The sequence below is a fragment of the Cololabis saira genome, chromosome 4 (genome assembly GCF_033807715.1).
Source record: "Cololabis saira isolate AMF1-May2022 chromosome 4, fColSai1.1, whole genome shotgun sequence".
Lineage (NCBI taxonomy): Eukaryota > Metazoa > Chordata > Actinopteri > Beloniformes > Belonidae > Cololabis > Cololabis saira.
Window position 1 is genome coordinate 19,163,077 of NC_084590.1, and position 23,021 is coordinate 19,186,097.

General features: G+C 40.8%; 4 protein-coding genes across 4 annotated transcripts in view; 2 read left to right on the forward strand and 2 right to left on the reverse strand.

Annotated features, from left to right (window-relative positions):
- The window catches only part of cfap45 (cilia and flagella associated protein 45), a 5,759-nt gene extending 5,517 nt beyond the window's left edge, over positions 1-242 (reverse strand). The window contains exon 1 of the mRNA XM_061720263.1: positions 131-242. Coding sequence (XP_061576247.1) covers positions 131-133 — 3 coding nt within the window. The 5' untranslated portion in view covers positions 134-242. The remainder of the gene's footprint in view (positions 1-130) is intronic.
- Positions 243-5,443: 5,201 nt separating this feature from the next.
- slc37a4a (solute carrier family 37 member 4a) lies at positions 5,444-9,749 on the forward strand. Its single transcript, XM_061719079.1, has 8 exons — positions 5,444-5,621; positions 5,936-6,168; positions 7,259-7,502; positions 7,805-7,963; positions 8,072-8,157; positions 8,923-9,036; positions 9,140-9,278; positions 9,425-9,749. The coding sequence occupies exons 1-8, from the start codon at positions 5,474-5,476 to the stop codon at positions 9,589-9,591; spliced, it is 1,290 nt and encodes a 429-aa protein (XP_061575063.1). The 5' UTR covers positions 5,444-5,473; the 3' UTR covers positions 9,592-9,749.
- A 267-nt stretch (positions 9,750-10,016) lies between these two features.
- trappc4 (trafficking protein particle complex subunit 4) lies at positions 10,017-17,909 on the reverse strand. The gene is made up of 5 exons (XM_061719078.1): positions 17,710-17,909; positions 17,334-17,508; positions 16,080-16,183; positions 10,323-10,449; positions 10,017-10,211 (listed from the first exon to the last, which is right to left on the reverse strand). The coding sequence occupies exons 1-5, from the start codon at positions 17,882-17,884 to the stop codon at positions 10,133-10,135; spliced, it is 660 nt and encodes a 219-aa protein (XP_061575062.1). The 5' UTR covers positions 17,885-17,909; the 3' UTR covers positions 10,017-10,132.
- A 220-nt stretch (positions 17,910-18,129) lies between these two features.
- Positions 18,130-21,035, forward strand: rps25 (ribosomal protein S25). The gene is made up of 5 exons (XM_061720264.1): positions 18,130-18,205; positions 19,416-19,505; positions 19,593-19,776; positions 20,791-20,889; positions 20,974-21,035. Exons 1-4 carry the CDS (start codon positions 18,203-18,205, stop codon positions 20,883-20,885), a joined length of 372 nt encoding a protein of 123 aa, XP_061576248.1. The 5' UTR covers positions 18,130-18,202; the 3' UTR covers positions 20,886-20,889; positions 20,974-21,035.
- Positions 21,036-23,021: the final 1,986 nt, after the last annotated feature.

Sequence of the window (23,021 nt, forward strand, 5' to 3'; positions counted from 1 at the left end):
CAAACTTACTGTGCTTTTTGTTTCGAATTTTGCACGAACATTAACATGAAAACACGCGCCCCCTATAATAAACGTTGATCTACTGCAACCATCGAAATGCGTCTGAGAAATAGAATGTACACGTACTTACCATGACCCACGGTTATTGTCGTCCCTAGCTACCGACAATGAACTGGTGTACACATTTAAAACAAGGTTTATAGTTTTAGTTTGGTCTCCAACTAATTTAAAATACTAATAATGCCTTGTTTACTGCAATACTAGGCTTCAGCTCAACATCCACTTTCATGTTTGTGGTCGGTTGTCATGGAAGTGTCGGTGGGGCGGAGTTAACGACGGAGTGATGGAGGCTGATGTTTTCTACTACTACTACTACTATTACTACTACTACTATTAGTACTACTACTATTACTACTACTACTACTACTACTATTACTACTACTACCAGTACTCGAGTTGAGGGGGAATGAGGGGGGATGGCATCCACCCCCCCTGAAATAAAAACGATCAAAATCCATCCCCCCTTTCCATCCCTTATGTCATTTCATCAATGAATGTGGTTTTACTGCTATTTCAACATTTAGAGTCATCACCAGAAAAATAACACCAGAAAAATAACTTATTTGACAATTTTTACCTGTTTCAAGTAAATTTTCACTTGAAATTAGTAGGAAAAATCTGCCAATGGGACAAGATTTATGTTCTCATTACAAGCAATAAAATCTTGTTCCACATGCAGATTTTTCTACTTATTTTAAGTGAAAATCTACTTGAAACAGGTGAAAATTGTTGTTTTTTCCAGTGAGGAGTCTTGTTTTAAGTGTAATGAGATTTTTTTACTGAAATGAGACATTTTAACTATAAATAAGACAAATATTCTTATTAAGATTTTGAGTTTTTGTCAGTGGATAATAAGACCCTGGAAATGTGGCACCAGAAGGGGATTCGTCATTTGGAGGACTGCTATGAGGAGGGATCCCTGATGTCTTTTGAGGACCTAAGGAGGAAGTATGATCTGTCCAGCAGAAACCTTTTTTGTTATTTACAGTTAAGATCATTTCTTAAATCTGTTTTGGGATCTGAAATGTCTTTACCCATGCTCAATGATCTGGAAGGACTGCTTCATGAGGGTAATGCACCACGTCTTATCTCAAAAGTGTACTCTCTCTTGATGGAGGATACTCCAAAACCAGGTTTACATAAATCAAGGCAGAAATGGGAGTGGGACTTGGGTGTGACGATGGGTACAGAGCTCTGGTCTGAATTGTGTCGAAAAAGTCTAACTGCCACTATTAACTCCAGATACAGGCTGACCTATTATAACTTTCTCCATCAGTCCTATCTTACGCCACTGAAATTGCATAAATATAAACCTGAGATATCTAGCCTGTGTTTTAGATGTGGGATAGAAGAGGGCTCATTCCTGCACTGCACTTGGTTATGCACAAAACTAAACACATTCTGGCATAATTTTTCTGACATCATGACAAAACTTCTAGGAGTGCGTCTTCCATTAGATCCTCAAACATGCTTATTAGGAGATACTACAAAAATTGATGCTCAATTAAGAAAAGCTTAAAAGAAGTTTCTCGCTCTGGCCTTGTGTGTTGCCAGACGTGTATTGCCGTCACATGGAAGTCTGACTCCCATCTTTCTATAGGAAGATGGGTTTCAGAAATGAATAGCTGTGTTCCACTTTTTGAAGTTCTGTGTTTGTGTGTTCATGTATATATCTTGAAAAATGCTGAAAATAAAATGATCTAAAAAAAAGATTTTGAGTTTTTGCAGTGATCCATTTTACTTATCCTGTGAAGGACAGAATCATATTGATAAGTTCAGAAAACTGTTTTTTATTGTTGTGTTTTGATGTATTTGATGTAAGCCCAGTGGATATTTAAAGCTTACAGAAGGCTGCATTTAACTGCTGCTATGTCATTCCTGCAGTATTTCTGCAGGTGTTTTGGTCAGTGCTATTATTTGTAATATATTATATTATTTGTAATCAGCACAAATTATCTGTCCCCATATGATAAAATCCACCATCCCCCCTGATTTTTTTTTACAACTCGAGTACTGCTACTACTACTATTACTATCACTACTATCATTAATACTACTACTACTACTATTACTACTTCTACTGCTACTACTACCACTACTACTACTACTATTACTACTACTACTACTACTACTATTAATACTACTACTACTACTACTACTATTATTATTACTACTACTACTACTACTACTACTACTATTACTACTACTACTACTGTCATTTTACTACTGTCAAATAAAAATTAAAAAAAATAATTGAAGTCTTCGAAGTCATAGGTTTACATACACCTCCTTAGTATCTGGTTGAATTCCCTTTAAACGTTTTAACTTGGCTCAAATGGTTTGGATAGCTTCCCACAAGCTTCTCACAATGATATGCTGGGAACTTCGCCCACTCCTCCTGACAAAACTCATACTTGTTCACAGGCCCCCAAGTCCAGTGTCGTCCACAGGGTTTCTCTGAATGAGGTCAGGACTTTGTGAGAGCTGCTCCAAAACGTCCCCTTTGATGTCCTTAAGCCCCTTTTCAACTTATTAAGAGGAATATTTGAGATCATTGCCCATTTGGAAGATTCATCCATACCCAGGGTTACTTTTTTAATGATGTCTTGAGGTGTTTATTTGTAATGTCCACATTACCTCTTGTCCTTATGATGTCTATTTTGTGATGTGCACAGCTAAGCACTCGGTATGAGGTGGTGAAGATGATGTAAACAACTGACTTGAAATAAGACAATTACAAATTCTCTAAAATTGTTCCATCTGTCATCATTCTGACATTATGGAAAAAATCCTACAAAAGGGAAAACCTTTATCAACGTTATAGTCAGACATAAAGAAAAATAAATGTAGTGTCTTTTGTAAACTGAATGTACACTTCTTGCCCCAAGTGTATACCCTATTGACATCCAGCAAATTTCAAGTTTTGATAGATCTTTCCTCAGCAGCCGTAGCTTCTTACAAGAAACAGGATGTGTCCTTCAAAATCAACCATAAATGTTGTCCTGCAAACCTATATCTTTGTAATTCTAAGAAAGAAATATCAGCCGCTCACTGTCTGAGTTGTATCCAGAGACACCTGCACCTGTTCTGGCAATGCCTCTACTTAAGTACAATTTGGAAAGATTTATCACAATAAATTATTATTATTGATCTACTGATTCATTTTGGGAAGTGTCATTTCCATGGAGCAATCTTCAAAACATGAATTTCTACATTTTGCAAAGGAAGCTGGAAAGTAACTAATCTGCAAAGATTAGTTACTCAGTTTGTCTATTTGAATTGTAAATAAGTTAGATTTATTTATGTATCATACGTAAATGCATGTAACTTGAGACAGATGCCATTAACTCGTTAGATTTCTTTGGGATTTTTATATACTTTTTGTGTCACTTGACGTCACTTCCCGGTGGCTGTTAGGAATAATGTGTGGAAGACATTTATTAAGCCCTGGAGGGTATGTGCATCTCCTTTTAACAGTCTAAATATGAAAGTGGAGTAATCATATTATTGCATCGTACTTATCCATGCAACAGCTGTGTTTACTGGGCCACAACTTCATTTTGGAGACAAATTAAATTTCATGCTCTCATGCTTAAATTTTGCTTATATAAGGCATGTCTCCACCCCTACCAGTTTTCATATGTGGGATCATTTAATGTATAAATGACCTGAAAAATGGGCCCCACCCTGAATTTTCCGTTGGTTCATATTGGCCTTGAGAATTACCTTCTTGGGTTCATATATTGGCCCAAGTGGAACCAAATAAGAAAAACACTTTTCTTCCCCCTTCACCACGTAGGCACATGAGCAGCAGGTAACAAGGACAATCTCATATGACACCCCCTTTTTAATATCTCAGATGTTCTCCCTACACAAATGCTGAACAAGGTTGATAGTTCAGGTATTAATTTGGGTAATTAAAAAGAAACTGTAATGAAAGAGTGAATTATTTACTTAGTTCTAATGCAGAGCATACTGCAAGAAAATCCTCTCCAAAATGAAGAGGTTATGGAAATCAAATATACAGAATTAAATAATTAAAGAGGTGTGGTACTGCAAATGGTGATGGTGTGTGCATGTGTTGAATGATGAATAATGACTATAATCTAGTCATAATTAAATATCCAGACAATAGGACATTTTTTGCTATCATTTTATTTATTTATTTTTTCATTTTTAAGTTGTGATAGTTTAAAACCTCCTTAAATTCGAGCTAAGTCGGGTTGTTTTATTTGATATTTTCATTTTGTGCCAGTATTAAAGTTTAAAACATCTCGGTTGTTGTTTAGTTACCACCATTTTACCAGTTTCCCTTGACAGAAAGTTTTATTCATCAGTCTAAAACAATTTACAGTTTGCATACAACTCAAGACTAAATTACAGCCTATTAGTTTAAACCAGAGACCACGAAAACATATTTAACATTCATCTTAAATCTCTCCAGAACCGCTCAGGTTTTTATCCGTTGCAGCTCGTTTGATTGTGACGTCAGCTTCCGCAGCTGGGCGGTGTCTCTGAAGTCACGTGACGCGGAAACTTTTTATGTTTCTGTCAGTCAGCGTGGGATGTTCATGAACTTATGCGTTGTCATTGACTTCGTTGCAATGGTAAAGTTATTTCGTGAAAACATTTTTGTGGATAATCTTGCACATGAAGTGCGATCCGAAAAAAAAATAGTTTGCTTTCTTTGCACTGAAGTTTAGGGTAATTTGAAATGTTACACATTTTAAAACACTTATGAGTACATGTCTCGTCTTAGTTTGATTTGACTCAATATACAGTAGATCTTTTTTTTGTGCAGTAATATTTCATGCCTTATTCAGTTTCACTTGCTTGTAACACACATTTGTGATAAAGATCAAATGAAACTGTCTGACTTGTTGAATCTACTGTCTGTTAGGTCTTTCCTGATGAGGACCACCAGTTCACACACCCCCACATCTGGACAGGAGCCCTCCACCTGCTGTGTGCTAACTCTTGGACTACCTTGTAAATGATTAAACACAGCAGTGTGAGGAGTCCCTCAATAACATCATCTCACGGACAAACAGCAGCCAAGGACAAGGACAGCAGAGCTGTTGTTAAAAGTGAGGAGCCGTTGCCCAACACGACCCAGCAAGTTCAGTGTGGACGTCTCAGACCGATGTGTTCCCGTCCCAACCCCTCTGGGACTGCTTTGCAGCTCATAGAGGCAAACAAGATTCAATCAGCTCCAGGACAAAGAAGTTGACCATTAACTCCACGGACTGATTACAAACACCCCTCGCACTTGTGAGCAGCAGCTTTTGCACAGCGACCCCGAAGCAAAGTTCACCGTCACAGACAGCACAGGTCTGTCCGAAAGGCAGGAGTTTGCTCCTCTCTCTGGGATCTCTTTGGTTTGAAACACTTTTGGAAGGACTAAAACTGCAATCATGGCTTCAGCAAGTTTTGGATACTACAGAAGCACCATATTTCTTGCCATGTTTGTGGGCTACACGCTGTATTACTTTAACAGAAAGACTTTCTCTTTTGTGATGCCTTCTCTAATGCAAGAAATTAAACTGGATAAGGATGATCTGGGTATGAGACACTTCCTTATGCAATAACGTAAAGTTTGTATTGTGCATTCATAGTTGTGATATGGGTAGTGCATGCATTATTTGTAAGTAAGTATCAATGAATTCATAAAAGCTAGTATGAGTGTTAAATCCCCCCTTTTTTTGTTTTAAACTGTATTCAGTGTTTACCCCCTTAATAATCACCATTATAATTTTTACATGTTGGCATATCTGTACATATAAGTTTATTGTTTATAAATGTTTTACAGCTTTACCATCAATAGAAGTGGATTTCATGCTGTGTATGTGTGCTCCTCTGCTGCTCTCTTTGTCCAGGCATGATCACCAGCAGCCAGTCTTTGGCCTATGCTATCAGTAAGTTCATCAGCGGCGTGCTCTCGGACCAGATCAGCGCCCGCTGGCTCTTCTCCATTGGCCTGTTCATGGTGGGAGGCATCAACGTAGTCTTCTCTTGGTCCTCCACTGTTGCTGTCTTCTCTGGCCTGTGGTTTTTGAACGGCTTGGGCCAAGGCCTGGGCTGGCCTCCCTGCGGGAGGGTGCTGCGCAAGGTACATGGCCTGCTTTCATGTCTGGTTCTAATTATTGGTGTTTTCCTCGTTTCTATTATCAAAAAGAAAAAAGAACACCACCATAAAAGGAATACATGTTATGAATAACACACAAAACTTATAAGAATAAAGTTTGAAAATAAAATGACAACACAATGGTGACTGTTCGGCAGTCACCATTAAAAGTGGAACAAAACATTTCATCAAAGTTGTCCTGAAGAAAAAAAAAGAATATTGTTCAGAACTCTTCTAACTCTTGTAAACAAATGTTTAAGTTTGTTTTCGACCCCTTTCAATTGTTGACTACTAGTATATTCAGTATGCATTCATATAAGAGGAGATTAGAATAAAATAACACATTTCATATGAATTACTTTTTAAATGTATTAGCGTAATACAATGCAAGCTTTGACTTAAAAAAACATAGTGGTATACTATAAATCCATTTTGTTTTGTGTGTTATAACAACCTCAAATGTGCCAAATATTTCTAATATCAGTGTACTGATATTAAATGTTATGTTTATGGTCAAGAAAAGGCTCATTTTAATGTTTATGACGATAATAGGCTGTGACAAACATAGATCGATTCAGTGCTGTGATGAAAGTATTAATACCACAGTGGAGAGTCTTTCAAGGAAAGTAAACTGTAAAACTATTAGAAAGAAAATACACTGAACTCCGAGTGAAAATGTAACGCATTAATTGTAAAAGAGTGTAGATTACTGGGTTATCTTCCTCAAAGTGTACATCAGTGTACTGCTGAGCGTGGTAAAAGAGGTGCAACAATCTATTTAAATGCTTTAAATGCAGTTTGAGAGTTCAGCTTTGAGGATCAATAATGCTTTGAGTAAAAAGTATAATATTGTTCTCTGGACTGTAGAAAATGTAAATACTCAAGTAAAGTGGAAAGATCGATATGAGTAAATGCAAGTAGTTGTTTTTTCACCTTTGCAACATCCATCATAGCAACTCCAATGATTGGCATTTAATTATCACTGTATATACTGCCAGTTTAAATCACTACACTGACTCAGTTCATTCATCCCTCCTGTAAACCGCCATGATTTCCCCTCACGGTTTGTTTCCAGTGGTTTGAGCCCTCTCAGTTCGGGACGTGGTGGGCCGTTCTGTCCTGCAGCATGAATCTGGCTGGCAGCTTGGGCCCGATCATTGCCACGGTGCTGGCGCAGACCTACAGCTGGAGGACCATCCTGTCCGTGTCCGGAATGATCTGTCTGGTCCTCTCCTTTTTTTGCCTGCTGGTTATCAAGAACGAGCCAAAGGATGTGGGCCTGCCCAACATTGAAGCAACCGCCAAGAAGAGCAAAGGAGGTGAGGATGACTTTTAGTGTTCGCTAACAGTCAAAAAATACGTTTTTACCTGCTGCTTTTCTCAGAGACTGATTATTGTTTCTTCTTAGATAACAAATAGTTGCGTTGTGTGAGATGTGTGTGTTGCCATGCAGCATGTTCTTCTAGTGCTCTGACTAAAGGTCTTTGACTGGGTGGACTCTGTACCCAGTGTGCCCCTCACATGCAACTTGTGTTAGTTATGTCCAGCTCCAAAACAGTTTGTGAGAGATTTATGTGAAGAGATGTCACGGCATGAGTTCACCTGTCTCCTTCCTGTTCAGGGTCCGCCAGGAATGAAAGCACGCTGTCTGAGTTCCTGTTGTCTCCCTACCTGTGGGTGCTGTCTGTGTCCTATCTGGTGGTGTTCGGGGTGAAGACTGTCTGCACCGACTGGGGCCAGCTGTTTCTCATTCAGGACAAGGGCCAGTCGACACTTGTGGGTATGGGAGAGAGATGGACTACTAGAAAGACACCTCCAGGGTCCGTGGTGAATCGCGCTGGGACTCGGGCTCATGACTTCTTGTGAATTGCTGTTTTCTTCATAATAGGCAGCTCATACATGAGTGCTCTGGAGCTCGGAGGCCTGCTGGGCAGTCTCGCAGCGGGTTACTTCTCTGACAAGGCTGTGGCCAAGGCAAGTTTCATCAACCTTTATTTGAATTCGGAGAAATCATTGAGAGCAGGCCCTCATTTACAATGATGCCGAATGTACAACAACCATATAAAAAGAATAATACAATAAAAATAAAAGAGAAAAATGAAAAACAATTACAAACATGGGTAAAATGGTCAGCAATTAAGGATTTGAATTGACCAAGCTGCACAAACGTTTCCAACTTCAATGCATGTTGCAAAATGTTCAAGTTTACTTGTATACCTTTTTTTTCTTACAATTATTAGTCTCATGAAAATGCAACACTTTCGGAAATGTTGAACTTTTTACAATTTCTCTACATTTCTGCATAAAAAAACTAAAGCACAATGGGTTTCTATGTTAAAGACATTATACTCTGTCATTTACTGAAGAAAGTTATCCAGTGCTGCATAATCTATGGCAGGAGGATGTGTTTAGCAGCTAATGTGAAGGTAAAATTACCTTTCATGGGGGGTGACTCTCTGGGAAAGTTTTGACTTCAATCCAGTCAGATGTCTCATATTGAAAGATTCAAAACATGCAGCTGTTCCTCCTCATTCCAACACGCACATGATACAGGCATCAGACAAGGCTGAAAATGTGAGCTGTTACTCATTAGAGACAGTGAACATTTTCAAACATCTTTCGGGGTTCAGGTGACTCGAATTCCCAAAATAAGTAGTAATGTGGTCACATCATTTTATTAAGCCCTTTGTTAAAGCCAGTAAAGACATCACCTCATCATCAGGTTCTCATTTTGTGCAGCAAGGGACGAGAGTCTATGGAAACCCCCGTCACTTCATCCTGATTTGCATGATGGCTGGGATGTTTGGCTCCATGTATCTGTTCAGACTCACCGTCACGCCCGACAGCTCAAAGGTAAAATCCCAACGAGAATAACTTGATCACCTTCGAAGCAGCACCGTCGGTGTTAGACTTGATTATCTTTCATCATGGATGCGTCTCTTGTCTCTACATTCAGGTGTGGATACTCAGTCTCGGTGCTGCATTTGGCTTTTCCTCCTACGGACCAATAGCGTTGTTTGGAGTCATAGCCAATGAGAGCGCTCCGTCCAACTACTGTGGAACGTCACATGCCATCGTTGCCCTGATGGCTAACAGTAAGTTTACTGGCTTTTCACGTCTATGTGTCTAGTTCACTGTAAGAATTACAGTTGGTACAAGCTGTTGGCAGATTCAGCCTTAGTAGACACAATTGCTACTTTGCATGTGTTAACTTTGTATTCCTCTTTTGTGCTTCTCTTAGTTGGTGGCTTCCTCTCTGGATTACCGTTCAGCACTATTGCCAAGCACCACGGCTGGGAAACGGCCTTCTGGGTAGCGGAGGTCGTCTGTCTGGTCACCACCGTTGGATTCTTCCTGCTGCGCAACATCCGAACCAAGATGGGAAACGTGCCCAAGAAGGCAGACTGACGACATCTTCATCATCTTCATAAAACCTCAACCTCTGTGCTCAGGGGGGAACTGGAAATTGAGACTTCTTACCAGATTTATTTTTCCCTTTTTTTTAAAAAGAAAATATATATATACAGTCTGACAAGACATTACCATTAAAGGAACTCAGAAGTTTAGCTTTTTTGCCCCTTTATTCTTATTTGTTTTACCCCAAAAAAACAATTGTGCCAAGTGCTTTAACGTGTATTTACAGTCTCACACCACATGAGCATTATGTGTTTCAAATAATGAAATATGGTTAAAAACACAACATGAGTAGGTTTTGTTTTGAGATGCAACAATGATACTTAATGAGAGCATAAAACTGCTGGTTCAGAAACAAAAAAAAAAGCTGTAAATGATCTGTGTTTAAAAGTGTTGCAATGACAAGTCATGAATAGAGGTGAAAGTATTTACAAAAAATTATTTATTTACAATGATTTACTAGCAATAACGAAAAAGAGACAAATCCAAGAACAAAATGCACGGAGTTCTTTCCAGTCATACTCGCGTCTATGATTTAAGACCCAGCTCCAAAGTTGCCAGCTTTCTCTGCGACCTCAAGTGCGCCCTTCAGATTTTGGTCAAACAGTTCACACCTGCAAATCAAAACACATGCCATTTTTGAATTTCATTAAAACACCAATGCAAACATTTAAAACCTGACAACATTAAGCAGAAGGCAACATGATCCCAATTCTCTCCATTACCTGATTGGCATTTCCAGAGAGTAGAACGGGTTCTTCAGAGCAAAATCAGAATAAATCTCATAAATCTTCCTTAACAAGGCATCAATGCCGGACTGTCGAGGGTCTGCCAGCACAATAAACTTTATCCCTGAGAAAATGAGGACAGAAAAACAAGGAGAAATAGCACAGTTTCAGATTGTCATATATATTCAAACGGCAGTAAGGTTGACCTTGCAGGGGTTTTTAGAAGATTACCCACAAAACCAAGTGTTTACTGGCTCAATACACTGAGCAGTCAAATAAATAAATCCACTCTCAGGTGAAATGAGAAACAATAATCCTGTTATGACACTGCTGCAAGGAACATTTCGTACTGGGATTCATGTGAAATTCAATTCAAAAATATGTTATTAATCCCCAAAGTGAAATTAAGTGCATATTAACCAGGTACACATTGTTGCAAATCAAGCACAGCAGAAGTCTCCCTCTGTAGGACAACGTGAACACAGCCTGGCCAGATACATGGTATACCCATTTACTTGGTGAAAATGCTCTCGCTCCATTCACAGCCATTTCCACCGGTACAGAACACGCTGAAATGACTGCAACACGGCAAGCTTTATGCAATGACTTATGCAGGAGCTTCTAAGTGAAACATGTTTTAAGAATTTGGATCAACACGTTTTTACCAACAAAACAACAACAACAGTGTTGTGAATTCTTCACGGACAGAGACGATCAGTTTAAAACGCTTTTATTTGTTTAAGACGCTCTTATTTTGAAACGTAATCTAACGGCGCGAACCACTTCCGGTTGCGCAATTTAGCCGTTACGTAGCGCCGACAGGACAGTTAGATTGAGTCACTGACGATAAACTCTTTCATCTTTCATCTGTTCATCATTCTATCAGTTCATTTCTGTCACCATCCGTCATCTGTATGTGAATATTCAATACAGTAACGTGTGGAAAATCAGATGTCTGCGTGTTCTCTGACCGGAACACTGTAGTGGTCAATATTCATATTACACCAGTTTCTCAGGGGTCGAATCCCCAACAAATGGTCCTTCGAGCCGGATAAATTGACAACTACAGAAGATGACATCTGAAGATAGAGCTGCCCATCAGCCTCATATCGAAGATCAGCAGCGTCATGTGAGACATCATCGCGTTCCCAAACATCTCGAGGACTACGTCCTCGCCTACAATCCACAGCGACCTGCCCTTTCCTCCCACACTACAGAGGAGCAGAGAGGAGCAGCGGCCGCAGCAGAGAGTAGCCGAGCAGGCGCAGCCACTCACCTGGACAGACGCACAGCCTCACACAGCACCAGCTCCGAGGACCTGCTGAGCTGTACTTCACTGAAACGACTCATCGAGTCCATCTCTAGCAATCAGAAGGAAGAGGATGCTGAAATGGTACAATTATCACATAAACTTCAGCAGTATGAAACCAGACGTTGTCGTCGTCAGGAGCTGTTGGAACACATTAATTCCTTCCTGAGGGAAGAACAGCGAGATGAGGGTAATGACACCAGGAGGAGCGCCACACTCCCATCAGTACCTTCACCTCCCGTACCTCAACCTCAGACGTCACTTTACTCTCCAAGCTACTTCCTTTCATCGCCAGAGGAGCTGGCTAAAGACACGGAGCCCCAGGCTGCTGAAACCATAACGGGACACATTTCTTGGAGACCTGAGGTCGACACCGGAGTTGGAGCCTACACTCCTATAGCAGGAGAACAGAAATTAAATTCTGCATTCACCCCAGTGCTTCCAGCCTCATCTGAGCATTTGGGCTCCTCGTGTCCTGTAATTCCATCAGAAAGGGTAATACCTACTCTGGTGCAGCAGTACCTTACCAGCCCAGACCCATTACATTCTCATGTCTCAGGGCTGCCTCGCCACTGTGTTGACACAGGACAAGGACGTGGAGGGTTGTTTGCTGCTGCCTCGGTTCATCATTCTACAGCAGCTCCCTACAGCTATACAGCCGCACAGCATTACCACTCACCACAAGTGAGGGCTCACGCCCCTTCCAGCTACGGCCCGCCTCACTATGCTACTGTGCCACCATCAATACCAGCAGACTCTACCTGTATCCAGAGGTAACTCAGCTACAACTCATCAGATGCAGCTGCCATCAGGTCAGACTGCAATCCCATACAGCCCTGCTCCGCCATACCGCTCTGCATACGGTGTGCCAACACCCAAAATCCCGGACTTCTCCACTGACAGCGAAAAAGAATTCGCTAATCTGAAGCTGGCTGTAGATAACCTGCTTGAGCCTCATACAGAACTGTCTGAGAAGTACAAATATCACGTACTACTCGAACATCTTAAGCTGCCCGAAGCGCAGATGATTGGTCAGTCTTGCCGCCACCATCCACACCCATACTCGGCAACTATGCAAGCTTTACAGTTGCAGTATGGTCAGCCACATCAGCTGGCCCAAAGCGAGATAGCAGCCATTCTGAACACCGCAGATGTGAAGCCTGGTGATGCCCACACCTTCCAGAGTTTCGCTCTACAAGTCCACCTACTAGTGAGCATGCTACTCTCCCTCGAGGGGCCTACGGGCATAGAGCTAAACTGCTGCTCTCATGTCGACCGCTTACTCAGTAAACTACCCAAGTACCACAGAGATGGGTTTATTGAGTATTTACAAGTTCAGGGAAAACTTAATACCACAAGTCTCAACCCCTACAACCTACAAGATCTTAATGGATGGCTTCAGGGAAAAGCCCAACAGCAGCGCCTGTCCAGCAGACTGGTACAGCGCTACCATCTAGAACAACCTCAAGTTAATGAAAGGGAGAATATCACGTTGAAATGCAAAGGTCAAGGCGTCTCTGTATATCACAGTACAGAGACCCCGCCGCACTGTCCCTCCAGTAACCACACACAGAACCACAAGAAACCACTCAAAATACAATGCCTCTTCTGTGACAGCAAAGAACATTATATTAGTCGTTGTCGCAGTATCACAGCGCAGTCAACAGCTGACCTAGACAAGTGGATAACAGAGGGAAGGCGCTGCTGGAAATGCGCACGTACTCACGCGCCTGAGTCGTGCAACCTAAAGAAACCCTGCAGTGACTGCGGTGGTATTCACCTTCAAGTCCTCCACGGTGTCGCACAGCGTCGAGCCATTAACTCACAGTCAGGAACCACAGAAAGCAGAGTGTACCTGACACCCAGCATTGCGTCAAGCAAAGTACTACTGAAGGTAGTCCCCATCGTGCTGCACAGCAAGTCCAAGTCTATGGAGACCTATGCTATCCTGGATGATGGCGCACAGAGGACTATCATCCTGCCACAGGCAGTCCAACAGCTCCAGTTGACCGGTGAGTCAGAGACTCTTACCCTACGCACAGTACGAACTGACATTACGCAGCTACAAGGGTCGAAGGTCAACTTCGAAATCTCCCCCAAACATAACCCACAGAAACGCTACAAAGTGCAGGGAGCATTTACGGCTGCTGGTCTAGACCTAGTAGAACAGACCTATCCAGTACAAACACTCCAAAGACGACATGCTCACCTGCGCGGGATCCCGCTAAAGACTTTCTTTAATGCCAGTCCAATGGTGTTGCTTGGATCAGATAACGTACATCTGGTTACTGCCACTAAGCCAGTACGAAGAGGAGCTAACAGTGGGCCTGTTGCCATCCACACTGCCCTTGGATGGGCTTTGCAAGGTGCTGAAAGATGTACATCCCAGTCGACTACAGTGCAACAATGTTTTTTCACCATGGTTGCCCCACCTAATGATCTCCTGCACCGAAACGTGGAAAGGCTACGGCGACTCAACGTTCTACCGTTACGGAACGAGCAATTGGTAGTTCGTTCCCGGGAGGACCAAGAAGCCATGAACCTTCTACAGACAAGACAGAGTGCTCATGGGGCGGCCGAGAATTCAGAGAACCACCAAACTGCAAACTCTGAGGATACGGAGATCCTTCTGCTGAAGAAGTGTCAAGCTCAAAGCTTCCCAGAGGAGGTCACCGCTCTCGACGCACAGAAACCGGTGCCAAACCACAGCCGTTTGGTCAGCCTTGCTCCAGAATGGGACCCTTCCCTTGAAGGGATTCTCAACTCAAAACCACTAGGATATGTGTCAGCTGATGTTGCTGACCCTGACCCCATCACTCCTAACATCCTCCTCATGGGGCGGCGGGATGCATCACTGCCCCAATTGGCCTACGCCCCAGCAAGTATGGGAAGACGGAGATGGCGCCACTGTCAGACGCTTGTGGACCAGTTTTGGGTCCAGTTCACACGGAACTATTTGCCCACTCTTCAGACACGGCAGTCAGGACGGATGTATCAGGACCGCAGAGGTGTTGGTGAATGGTAAAGTCTACACAAGACCAGTTGCTCGGCTGATCCAGCTCCCTGAGCGCAAAGACGATGCTAACGACGCCTGAAGAATTCCGGTTATTACACATTTGCTGCTCAAATGTGGGGGCGGCTGTTGTGAATTCTTCACGGACAGAGACGATCAGTTTAAGACGCTTTTATTTGTTTAAGACGCTCTTATTTTGAAACGTAATCTAACGGCGCGAACCACTTCCGGTTGCGCAATTTAGCCGTTACGTAGCGCCGACAGGACAGTTAGATTGAGTCACTGACGATAAACTCTTTCATCTTTCATCTGTTCATCATTCTATCAGTTCATTTCTGTCACCATCCATCATCTGTATGTGAATATTCAATACAGTAACGTGTGGAAAATCAGATGTCTGCGTGTTCTCTGACCGGAACACTGTAGTGGTCAATATTCATATTACACCAGTTTCTCAGGGGTCGAATCCCCAACAAACAGTGATTTACTGGTGTTCCTACTCCACTGCACACCATTTTGGATTTCTTTTGTCTGGTTGTTGCTTTGCTTAGATCACATTTCCTTCTTGGCTGTATGCCCATCCAGTGGTCTAGGACAGTGGTTCTCAAATGGGGGTACGCGTACCCCTGGGGGTACGCGAAGGCACTACAGGGTGTACGTGAGATTTTAAAATATACATATATTTAAAAAGTAGCATCCATGCAAAAATCCTTTAAAAATAAATATTTCATAAATAATTGAGGAAAATATAAGTCTAAATTCATAAAATGAATTTTATCTTCAGGAGTAGGCTATTCAACTTATTATCCTAAAACCGCAGAGTATCCCCCACACCAGGATGGTTCCACCTAACCTGTCAAATGCCACCTGGCTTCACCTGTCAATCACTTGGACCAACGATGGAGTCATGGTTGAAGCATAGCAGCAATATTTTTATGTTTAATAAATCAGTTACTGATGGCACAGTGCTCTGTTTTAGGTATTTTTTTTTTACAACCAAAAGTGCTTTGCGCTGGTTAGGGGGTAATTGGCTGAAAAAATATTTCACAGGGGGTACATCACTGAAAAAAGGTTGAGGACCACTGGTCTAGAGTCTAGAGGAGTGTTTCCAACATTGTATCCAGAAGAAACAGACTAATTAGTTTTTATCAAAGATTAAAATAATTAGGTTGATAGGCCAGCCTAAACATGCCCCACCAAAATACACAATTAACCAAGAAACAAGACAAAGTGGCTTTACTTCAGGTTTGAGAAATGTATGAGCTGTCTGTAGCAGTCCCCTTTATTTTCCAGACAGTCAGTATGATCCACGGAAGCACAATGGAGATGTTGGCATTCAAACTCTCTGATCCATATGCTGTTTGTTATTCCAACATTACATCTATATCTGTAACTTGGGAACTTTTTTGTCCACCTTTGTGCGTACACTGACCTGTGAGAGTCTGAAAGCAGTGGAGTTTGAAGACATCAGTCTCCAGCATTTCGATTCCCGAACTGCCAATTTCAGGAGACAGCTGTGAACCTATTGCAAATAACCTGCGGGGTTAAAAGATAAAATAAAATAAACAGGGAGGACTCAACTCAGGTCCAGTCTGGGATTACAAGTGTGAAAATGTATTGGGTTTCTGTGATCCAAGTAACAAATCAACTACATGCACAAGAAGTCCCCTGAAATGTTGCATATATAGTCCATGGGCCAGACCAGATATCAGTACCACTCAAGGTGACCAAACTTACTTATGATTTTTTTTTAAATCCATGTCTATAGATGATATTTTAGTAAGTTAACCCTTCCTGAGTGGCAGCTGTATCATAGTTATCAGCTCATGAAGTTACCCAGCCCCTTCAGGTTAATTGATGATTCTAAATTGGGTATATTATACATTTCCTGAATCCTTATGGTCCTGTGAGTATTCCAGTTTTTGTATTTTTTTGTTGTTGTATTTTTTGTATTTTGTGTCTCTAATGTTTATAAAACTAAGCTGGTTCCCTATCTCATTGTTATGTCCTTTATTATGTCATGTATTTGGATGATAAAGACCAGTTTGTGACATTAGCCTAGTGGCTGTTATAGTTTCATAGGAGCCTAATGATGCTCTTCTAGTTTAAGGCTCACAATGACTGGTAACAACAATATAGTAGGGGTATATTGTACATTTCCTGAATCTTTATGTTCCTGTGAGTATTCCAGTTTTTGTATTTTGTGTCTCTGTTGTTCCTAGTTGACACAGGGCTAAAAGATAGCGTATCATTTAGGCAAAAATTGTATAAAAAAGTGTGTTGTTTATAGTTTAAAGAGCTGCAGTGACCTCTATGTTGGTCAGAAAGATTCACATCTTAGCTTGAATGAATGCTTAAAAGGTCCCCTTTAAAATGATACTAAAGACTATATTGTGAAACATTGACAGATATCCTGTACATGAGTCTAAACCAGGATATGCAGCAGCATCTAAAATGTAATTTTCTGAAGGGGGTGGTAACTTCATGAGCTGATAACTATGATCCAGCTGCCACTCAGGAAGGTTATCTTACCAAAATATCATCTACAGACATGGATCTTTTCAAAAATAATAGTTTGGTCACCTTGAGTAGTACTGACAAGTGAAATTTTGGGCTCTGGCCCATGGACTATAATGTCTTGGTTCATGTTTTGGAGGTGTTAAAGGTGCGATCCCTGCGGACTCACGAGTGAAACATGGAGGCCAGCATCAGCTTCTCGTTGGAGCTCAGGCGAGCCCGGCCAAAACGGATCGACACGGGGTAATTTGCGGCATCTTTTAAATATTCAAGGATGTCCTTTCCGTCCGCCGTGTTCTTTCCCATCACATCTACTCCGTTGATGGACAACACTGCGTGTCCCACTAAGAGACAAAAGACGAGCTGCTCCATAATTCATGTTTTGAATTATAACAGGTCTGTGCAATTTATCACTTTCGTTACGTAAGCCCATAGAAATATATTACAACTTTATTAACAACACTCGTGACAAATATAATGTAAGCTTTATTGCCTAAATTGTCCAGTTATGTTAATAAATGAGGGAGCTAACTCTTAAACATTACCTTTAACCCCATCCCGCTGTCCAAACGAAACGATGACTTTTTCGTCGTGATGTTTCAGCACCAGGTCTAAAGGATAGCTGAAGGTCTTTTCCACCTCACTTCTCGGGACGTAGTTGTCATACTGGTAGATTAAGCCACCAGCTTTATTCACAACATACACACTGAAGATCACCATGTTTGCAGCTCCTTCCCAGCTGACAGCGGAGCGGTCATGTGACCTCGACGCACGGAAGCCTCTCAATTTTTTATTTTATTTATTTTTTTAAACACAGTTTGATTCATATTTTTTGCGCTTTTTAGAATCTTAAATCTAATCCTAGAAGTGTAGTTGTTTATTTCAATTTATATTAATCGCTAAACGTGTAAGAAAGACTACAAGACTACAAAACACCACTTCCCAGAATTCCCCACGCCTGTTTCCGCATGTACGGGTTGTCTTACGGGCACTTGCACGGGCGAACTTCCTTTCGCTCCGACATCTTGACGAGGAAACATGGTGAGGACAGTTATTGCACGTTTTTGTGTGCTAAAGTAAACTTTTCTCGTTTTAATTCAACGCTATGGAGGTCTCAATTACTCGGAATATCTTTGGCTGCGAGTGAATGCTTCATACCTTTAGCGAGATCAAGAGAAGAAAGCAGCCAATTCCTACATTTTACACAGTGAGCAGCTAGCGTGCTAGCGTGCTAAGCCTCCCATGCTTTCGGCTGCGCTGCTCACAGATACCAACCCGAAAATAACTCACCATTTATCACCCGTACATTTTAATTATATATGCATATGATCAAATAATAGTAATGCCGCTATGTAAGAAATCTAGGCTAATGGCAAATTACATAGGTATCTGGTAAGGCCGGTTTTGTACTTTGTGAAGGCCCTCTCGTACTAGTGTCACACCAGATTTTGTGACCCAACAGATTTTCTCCCCTGGTGCCGAATTTCATTCACCGCCAGTGCTTTTGCCTGTTGTACATTTTTTGTTTTGTTCACTGAAAACAGTTCTGCCATAATATTAACAAGTACCTTCAGTAATGTTCTATAATCTAAACGTTCTAAGTGTGAATCTTTTTATGTTCAAGTGTGAACATTATGGTGTTTACAAAGGAGCTCACCTAATATTTGACCACAGGATCTTGTATTAGACTTGACAGCTGATGCCTTTACAGGACTGTCTCAGAAAAATTAGAATATTGTGATAAAGTTCTTGATTTTCTGTAATCCAATTACAAAAACAAAAAAGTCATACATTCTGGATTCATTACAAATCAACTGAAATATTTTATTATTTGAATGCTGATTATGGTTTACAGTTTAAGATTCCCAGACTATTCTAATTTTTTGAGATAGGATATTTGAGTTTTCTTAAGCTGTAAGCCATGATCAGCAATATTAAAATAATAAAAGGCTTGCAGAATTTCAGTTGATTTGTAATGAATCCAGAATGTATGACGTTTTTGTAATTGCATTACAGAAAATCACAATATTCTAATTTTCTGAGACAGTCCTGTATAAATACACATCTTAGTCAAAAACTAGGATATTTACACTAACATCTACCAGAAGCCTCTTCATCCTTCAGTCTATACTGGTGTTTCATCAGGTAACACAGGTTGAGCTGTTAGTGCATTAAGTTTTATGTAAAGCACTTAACAAATAAAGTTTGATTTGATTAAGAGAGTCTCTAATACAGCAATGTCTGTTTTCAGCCTCCTAAGCAGGACAAGAAGAAGGACGCTGGGAAGTCCAAAAAGGACAAGGACCCAGTCAATAAGTCTGGAGGCAAAGCCAAGAAGAAGGTACGCAATGACGATATTCATTTAGAATTGACTCTTTAGACGAAGCACCTGATGAATGTTAACCTGAAAAATGTTTTTCCTGAGCAGAAGTGGTCCAAGGGAAAAGTGAGGGACAAGCTCAACAACCTGGTGCTCTTCGACAAGGCGACCTACGAAAAGTTGTACAAAGAAGTGCCCAACTACAAGCTCATCACCCCAGCTGTTGTTTCGGAGAGGTTGAAGATCCGTGGTTCACTGGCCAGGAACGCTCTGCAGGAGCTGCTCGCCAAAGGTGAACCACACGTCCTCAGTTCAGGGCCTGAAATGGGGCATGTTGAATCAAACAGTAGCATCTGCTTGTTAGAGGGAAGTTAACTTCATTGACAAGTAAAACTTGACTAAAATACATTTTTAAGGCAAATTTCACAATGAAGCTGCTTGGGTTGTAGGGAGTCGGTAAAGTCTCTCTAAATGAGAGGCTGGCACAATGTTTTCAAGTGTCCATGAAAGCTTAGTCGACAGAATGAATATCTGTTGTATTGAGAGCAGCTAACTGTAGCGCTCTAGCAGTGTATGCAATGTGAATCAAAATATGCCTCGGTAATCAGTACGGCTTACTGGCTGTGTCTAACGTTTATTAATGCTCACGTTGTAATAACAAGGGCAGAGTGGGTCTCCAACAGTTCTTTTTTTTTTTTCTTTCTAAAAAACACTGATGTCCATGTGTCTTTTTTTTTTCTTCTAAATAACACTGTATGCGTCATCTGCACTGTAACAAAAAATAATATTTGGATCATTTGGCTCTTTAAAAGTACTCAGTAACCTTGATCATGTTAAGCAAATGGTTATCTAACCTTCGTCTTTCTGAGAAGAGTCAATCATTAGTGCATCAAAATTATCTCATTATCTCATTTATTGCATCCATGTCACGATCTTGTTGGATGTGCATTTTACTCACGCGTGAGGTAAAGTTTGTTAAATGGTTCCTCGCTGAACAGCAGGAAATTCACTTGACATGGTCATCATTCTTCCCTGTGACTCCCGGGACAGAAATTAGTTTAAATGTTTCCATTAATTTGAATAAGTGACATGGTGAAATGAAGATGCAGTGGTTCTGTCAGCTGCATCTATACTGACTGTCGACACCATTTGTTTTAAGCTTTAAAAATCTGACATTTTGACTTGTGTTCTGTTGCTTCGGTCTGCAAGCTCACCAAAAAGTGTCAGTTAATAGGTGTGTGTGTGTGTGTGTGTGTGTATATAAAGGAAACTGTGCTGAAAGGGATTGTCTTGTTCTGTCTTCCAGGCATGATCAAATTGGTGTCCAAACACAGAGCACAGCTGATTTACACACGTAACACCAAGGGAGGCGATGAGGAGGCAGCAGCAGAGAAAGCATAAACAGGTACAATAAACTCCGCTCCATCTTATGCATCACTACCTCCTGCATTTATTTCTGCCCTCTAACCAGTGATGTTTTTTCTTGCAGGTTCTCCTGACTGTTTTCTGTTAGCTGTTTGTAATGAAAGGAAAATAAAAAAGTAAAAACAAGGCATCAGCGTTGACTGTTCATGTTCTGTAAAGGTTGTTCTCATCACTTTGTCTATAGATGGTTGTCATTTTAAATCCATGGAAGAAAAAAAAAAAGCCCCAGAAAGGTAATGCATTAAGAGCATTAAATGCTGGTTAAAGCTGAGAACAGCTAAGTCTTAGTTCAAGTGAGGTCAGAGTACTTCAGAAATGTGCTTGAATGTCAAATCAATGTGAAATTTTGAAAACAACTTTAATATCAGTTCTGTATTTGATTGAAAGTCAGTCGAGGGCACGTGGTCAAGGAGTAATGCAATTTTATGTCGGGCATTAAGAGGTGGATATGATGCAGGAGTTGAAATTTGACGAGGTGCTGCTAGGACCAGAGTTATTATAGTTCACGAAAACGAACAAAATAACAAACTTAAATTGAAAAAACAATTTCGTTAACTGAACTAAATAAAAACGAAAATTAAAAGACAAAAACGATAACTAACTGAAACTATATTGTGTGTTTAGAAAACTAACTAAAACAAACTGAAATTATAGATATAATTTCCTCAGTTTTCGTCCCTGTCAATATAAGCCACTTGGTATGATCAATTTATTCTGCTCTGGCCGTTTATTTCCAACTGGCAGCTACGGCACCTTAACGCCTCACGGTCCGTGACGGCAAAACTAAAACTAAGCATTTTTGAAAATGTAAAAACTAGCAAACCCACACTAAAAACGAATTAAAACTAACTGAATTGAAGGAGAAAAAGTCAAAACGAAATAAAACTAAACTAAAATGAAAAATTCAAAACTATTATAACCCTGGCTAGGACTTAACTGACGTGCAATTCTTGTGAATTCCTGGAAAACTTGTGTTGCTTAAATACAAAAGTTAGAAATGTATGGCTTTGAAAAGAGTAATAAGTCTTTAGAATTGCCTTTTTAACATCTGAGGGTTTCTACGTTGGTGTATGAATGCAACCAAGCTCAGACATTAACAAAGATTTCTTCTGTCTGCTTTAAACAATTCAAAAGGGATAAAGAGCTTCTGCTGCTGGATGCATTCACACCTCATTTAATCCATTGTTCAGCTACTGGCGTCCTAATGATCGCCTCCATCCCTCTACTGTGCAGTATTATGCTGCAGTAAATTTAAAAACATGACTCAACCAATCCTCTTTTCAGTTTAAAATGAGAGTTTGTTCATTTACATCCTCTGTCTTTTAAAAGCCAGTGGAAAGTCATAAAGTATTGATAAGAATGGCTTGACAAGAAGAAGCAGTCATCTTCACTAGCAAATATTTGCTTTGGGCCAGGACGCACTGGAGTCTCCTGATGGATGCCGCAAGTTGTCCCTTTGTCAAAGTACGGCACTGCCTGCAGCAGCAGCAAACAAACGTCAGGGTTCACACCACCTACAAATGCTCCATCCATCAGCTCCTCCAGCATCCGCCTGCAAGGACACAAACAAATGCTGTCTTTCCACTGATGTACCCCACGAGTGTGACTTGAACTAACTCTGTCATCCCACCTGGGTTCTTGATTTTATTCCATGGTTTACTGCTTTTTTTTTTTCCTTTGTATGTGTGTGCCAAGGAATTAAACTGAATTCCCGGATCAAGAAGCATTTATTCTCTCGTTTCATAAGGTATAACAGAGGCATTCGTTTCTTTGCACAGTGCATGCTTGGAGGACATGGCTGTGGGGCTGGAAGCAGATTTCAGTCATCACCACTGTAACATTGAAATGAATGTGCCAGTTTTCAAAACTTATACAATTTACGCATCAGAGTTTAAGTAATATACTTAGATACAAATCTGATGGCATGAAACTGCCCTGAAGTCGGTGGAATGAAAACATACAATGACACAATCATACAAAGCAAAACCGTGACTACAGGAGCAGCTTGGAGACTAAAAGAGTACAATCCTGCTTAAGTGTAGTCTTTCCACACGGAAACGTTATGATTAAAAAATCGGTCCAGATCAGTTTGTTTGAATTCTGATACTTCAA

Coding starts and splice junctions, on each gene's coding strand:
- slc37a4a (XM_061719079.1), top strand. CDS start 5,474: ATGGCTTCAGCAAGTTTTGGATACTACAGAAGCACCATATTTCTTGCC. Junction 6,169..7,258: donor GCGGGAGGGTGCTGCGCAAG/GTACATGGCCTG, acceptor GTTTGTTTCCAG/TGGTTTGAGCCCTCTCAGTT. Junction 9,279..9,424: donor CGTTGCCCTGATGGCTAACA/GTAAGTTTACTG, acceptor TGCTTCTCTTAG/TTGGTGGCTTCCTCTCTGGA.
- trappc4 (XM_061719078.1), bottom strand. CDS start 17,884: ATGGTGATCTTCAGTGTGTATGTTGTGAATAAAGCTGGTGGCTTAATC. Junction 17,509..17,709: donor ACAGCGGGATGGGGTTAAAG/GTAATGTTTAAG, acceptor TTTGTCTCTTAG/TGGGACACGCAGTGTTGTCC. Junction 10,450..16,079: donor CTGCTTTCAGACTCTCACAG/GTCAGTGTACGC, acceptor TCATTTTCTCAG/GGATAAAGTTTATTGTGCTG.
- rps25 (XM_061720264.1), top strand. Junction 19,506..19,592: donor GAGGCAAAGCCAAGAAGAAG/GTACGCAATGAC, acceptor TTTCCTGAGCAG/AAGTGGTCCAAGGGAAAAGT. Junction 19,777..20,790: donor GCAGGAGCTGCTCGCCAAAG/GTGAACCACACG, acceptor TCTGTCTTCCAG/GCATGATCAAATTGGTGTCC.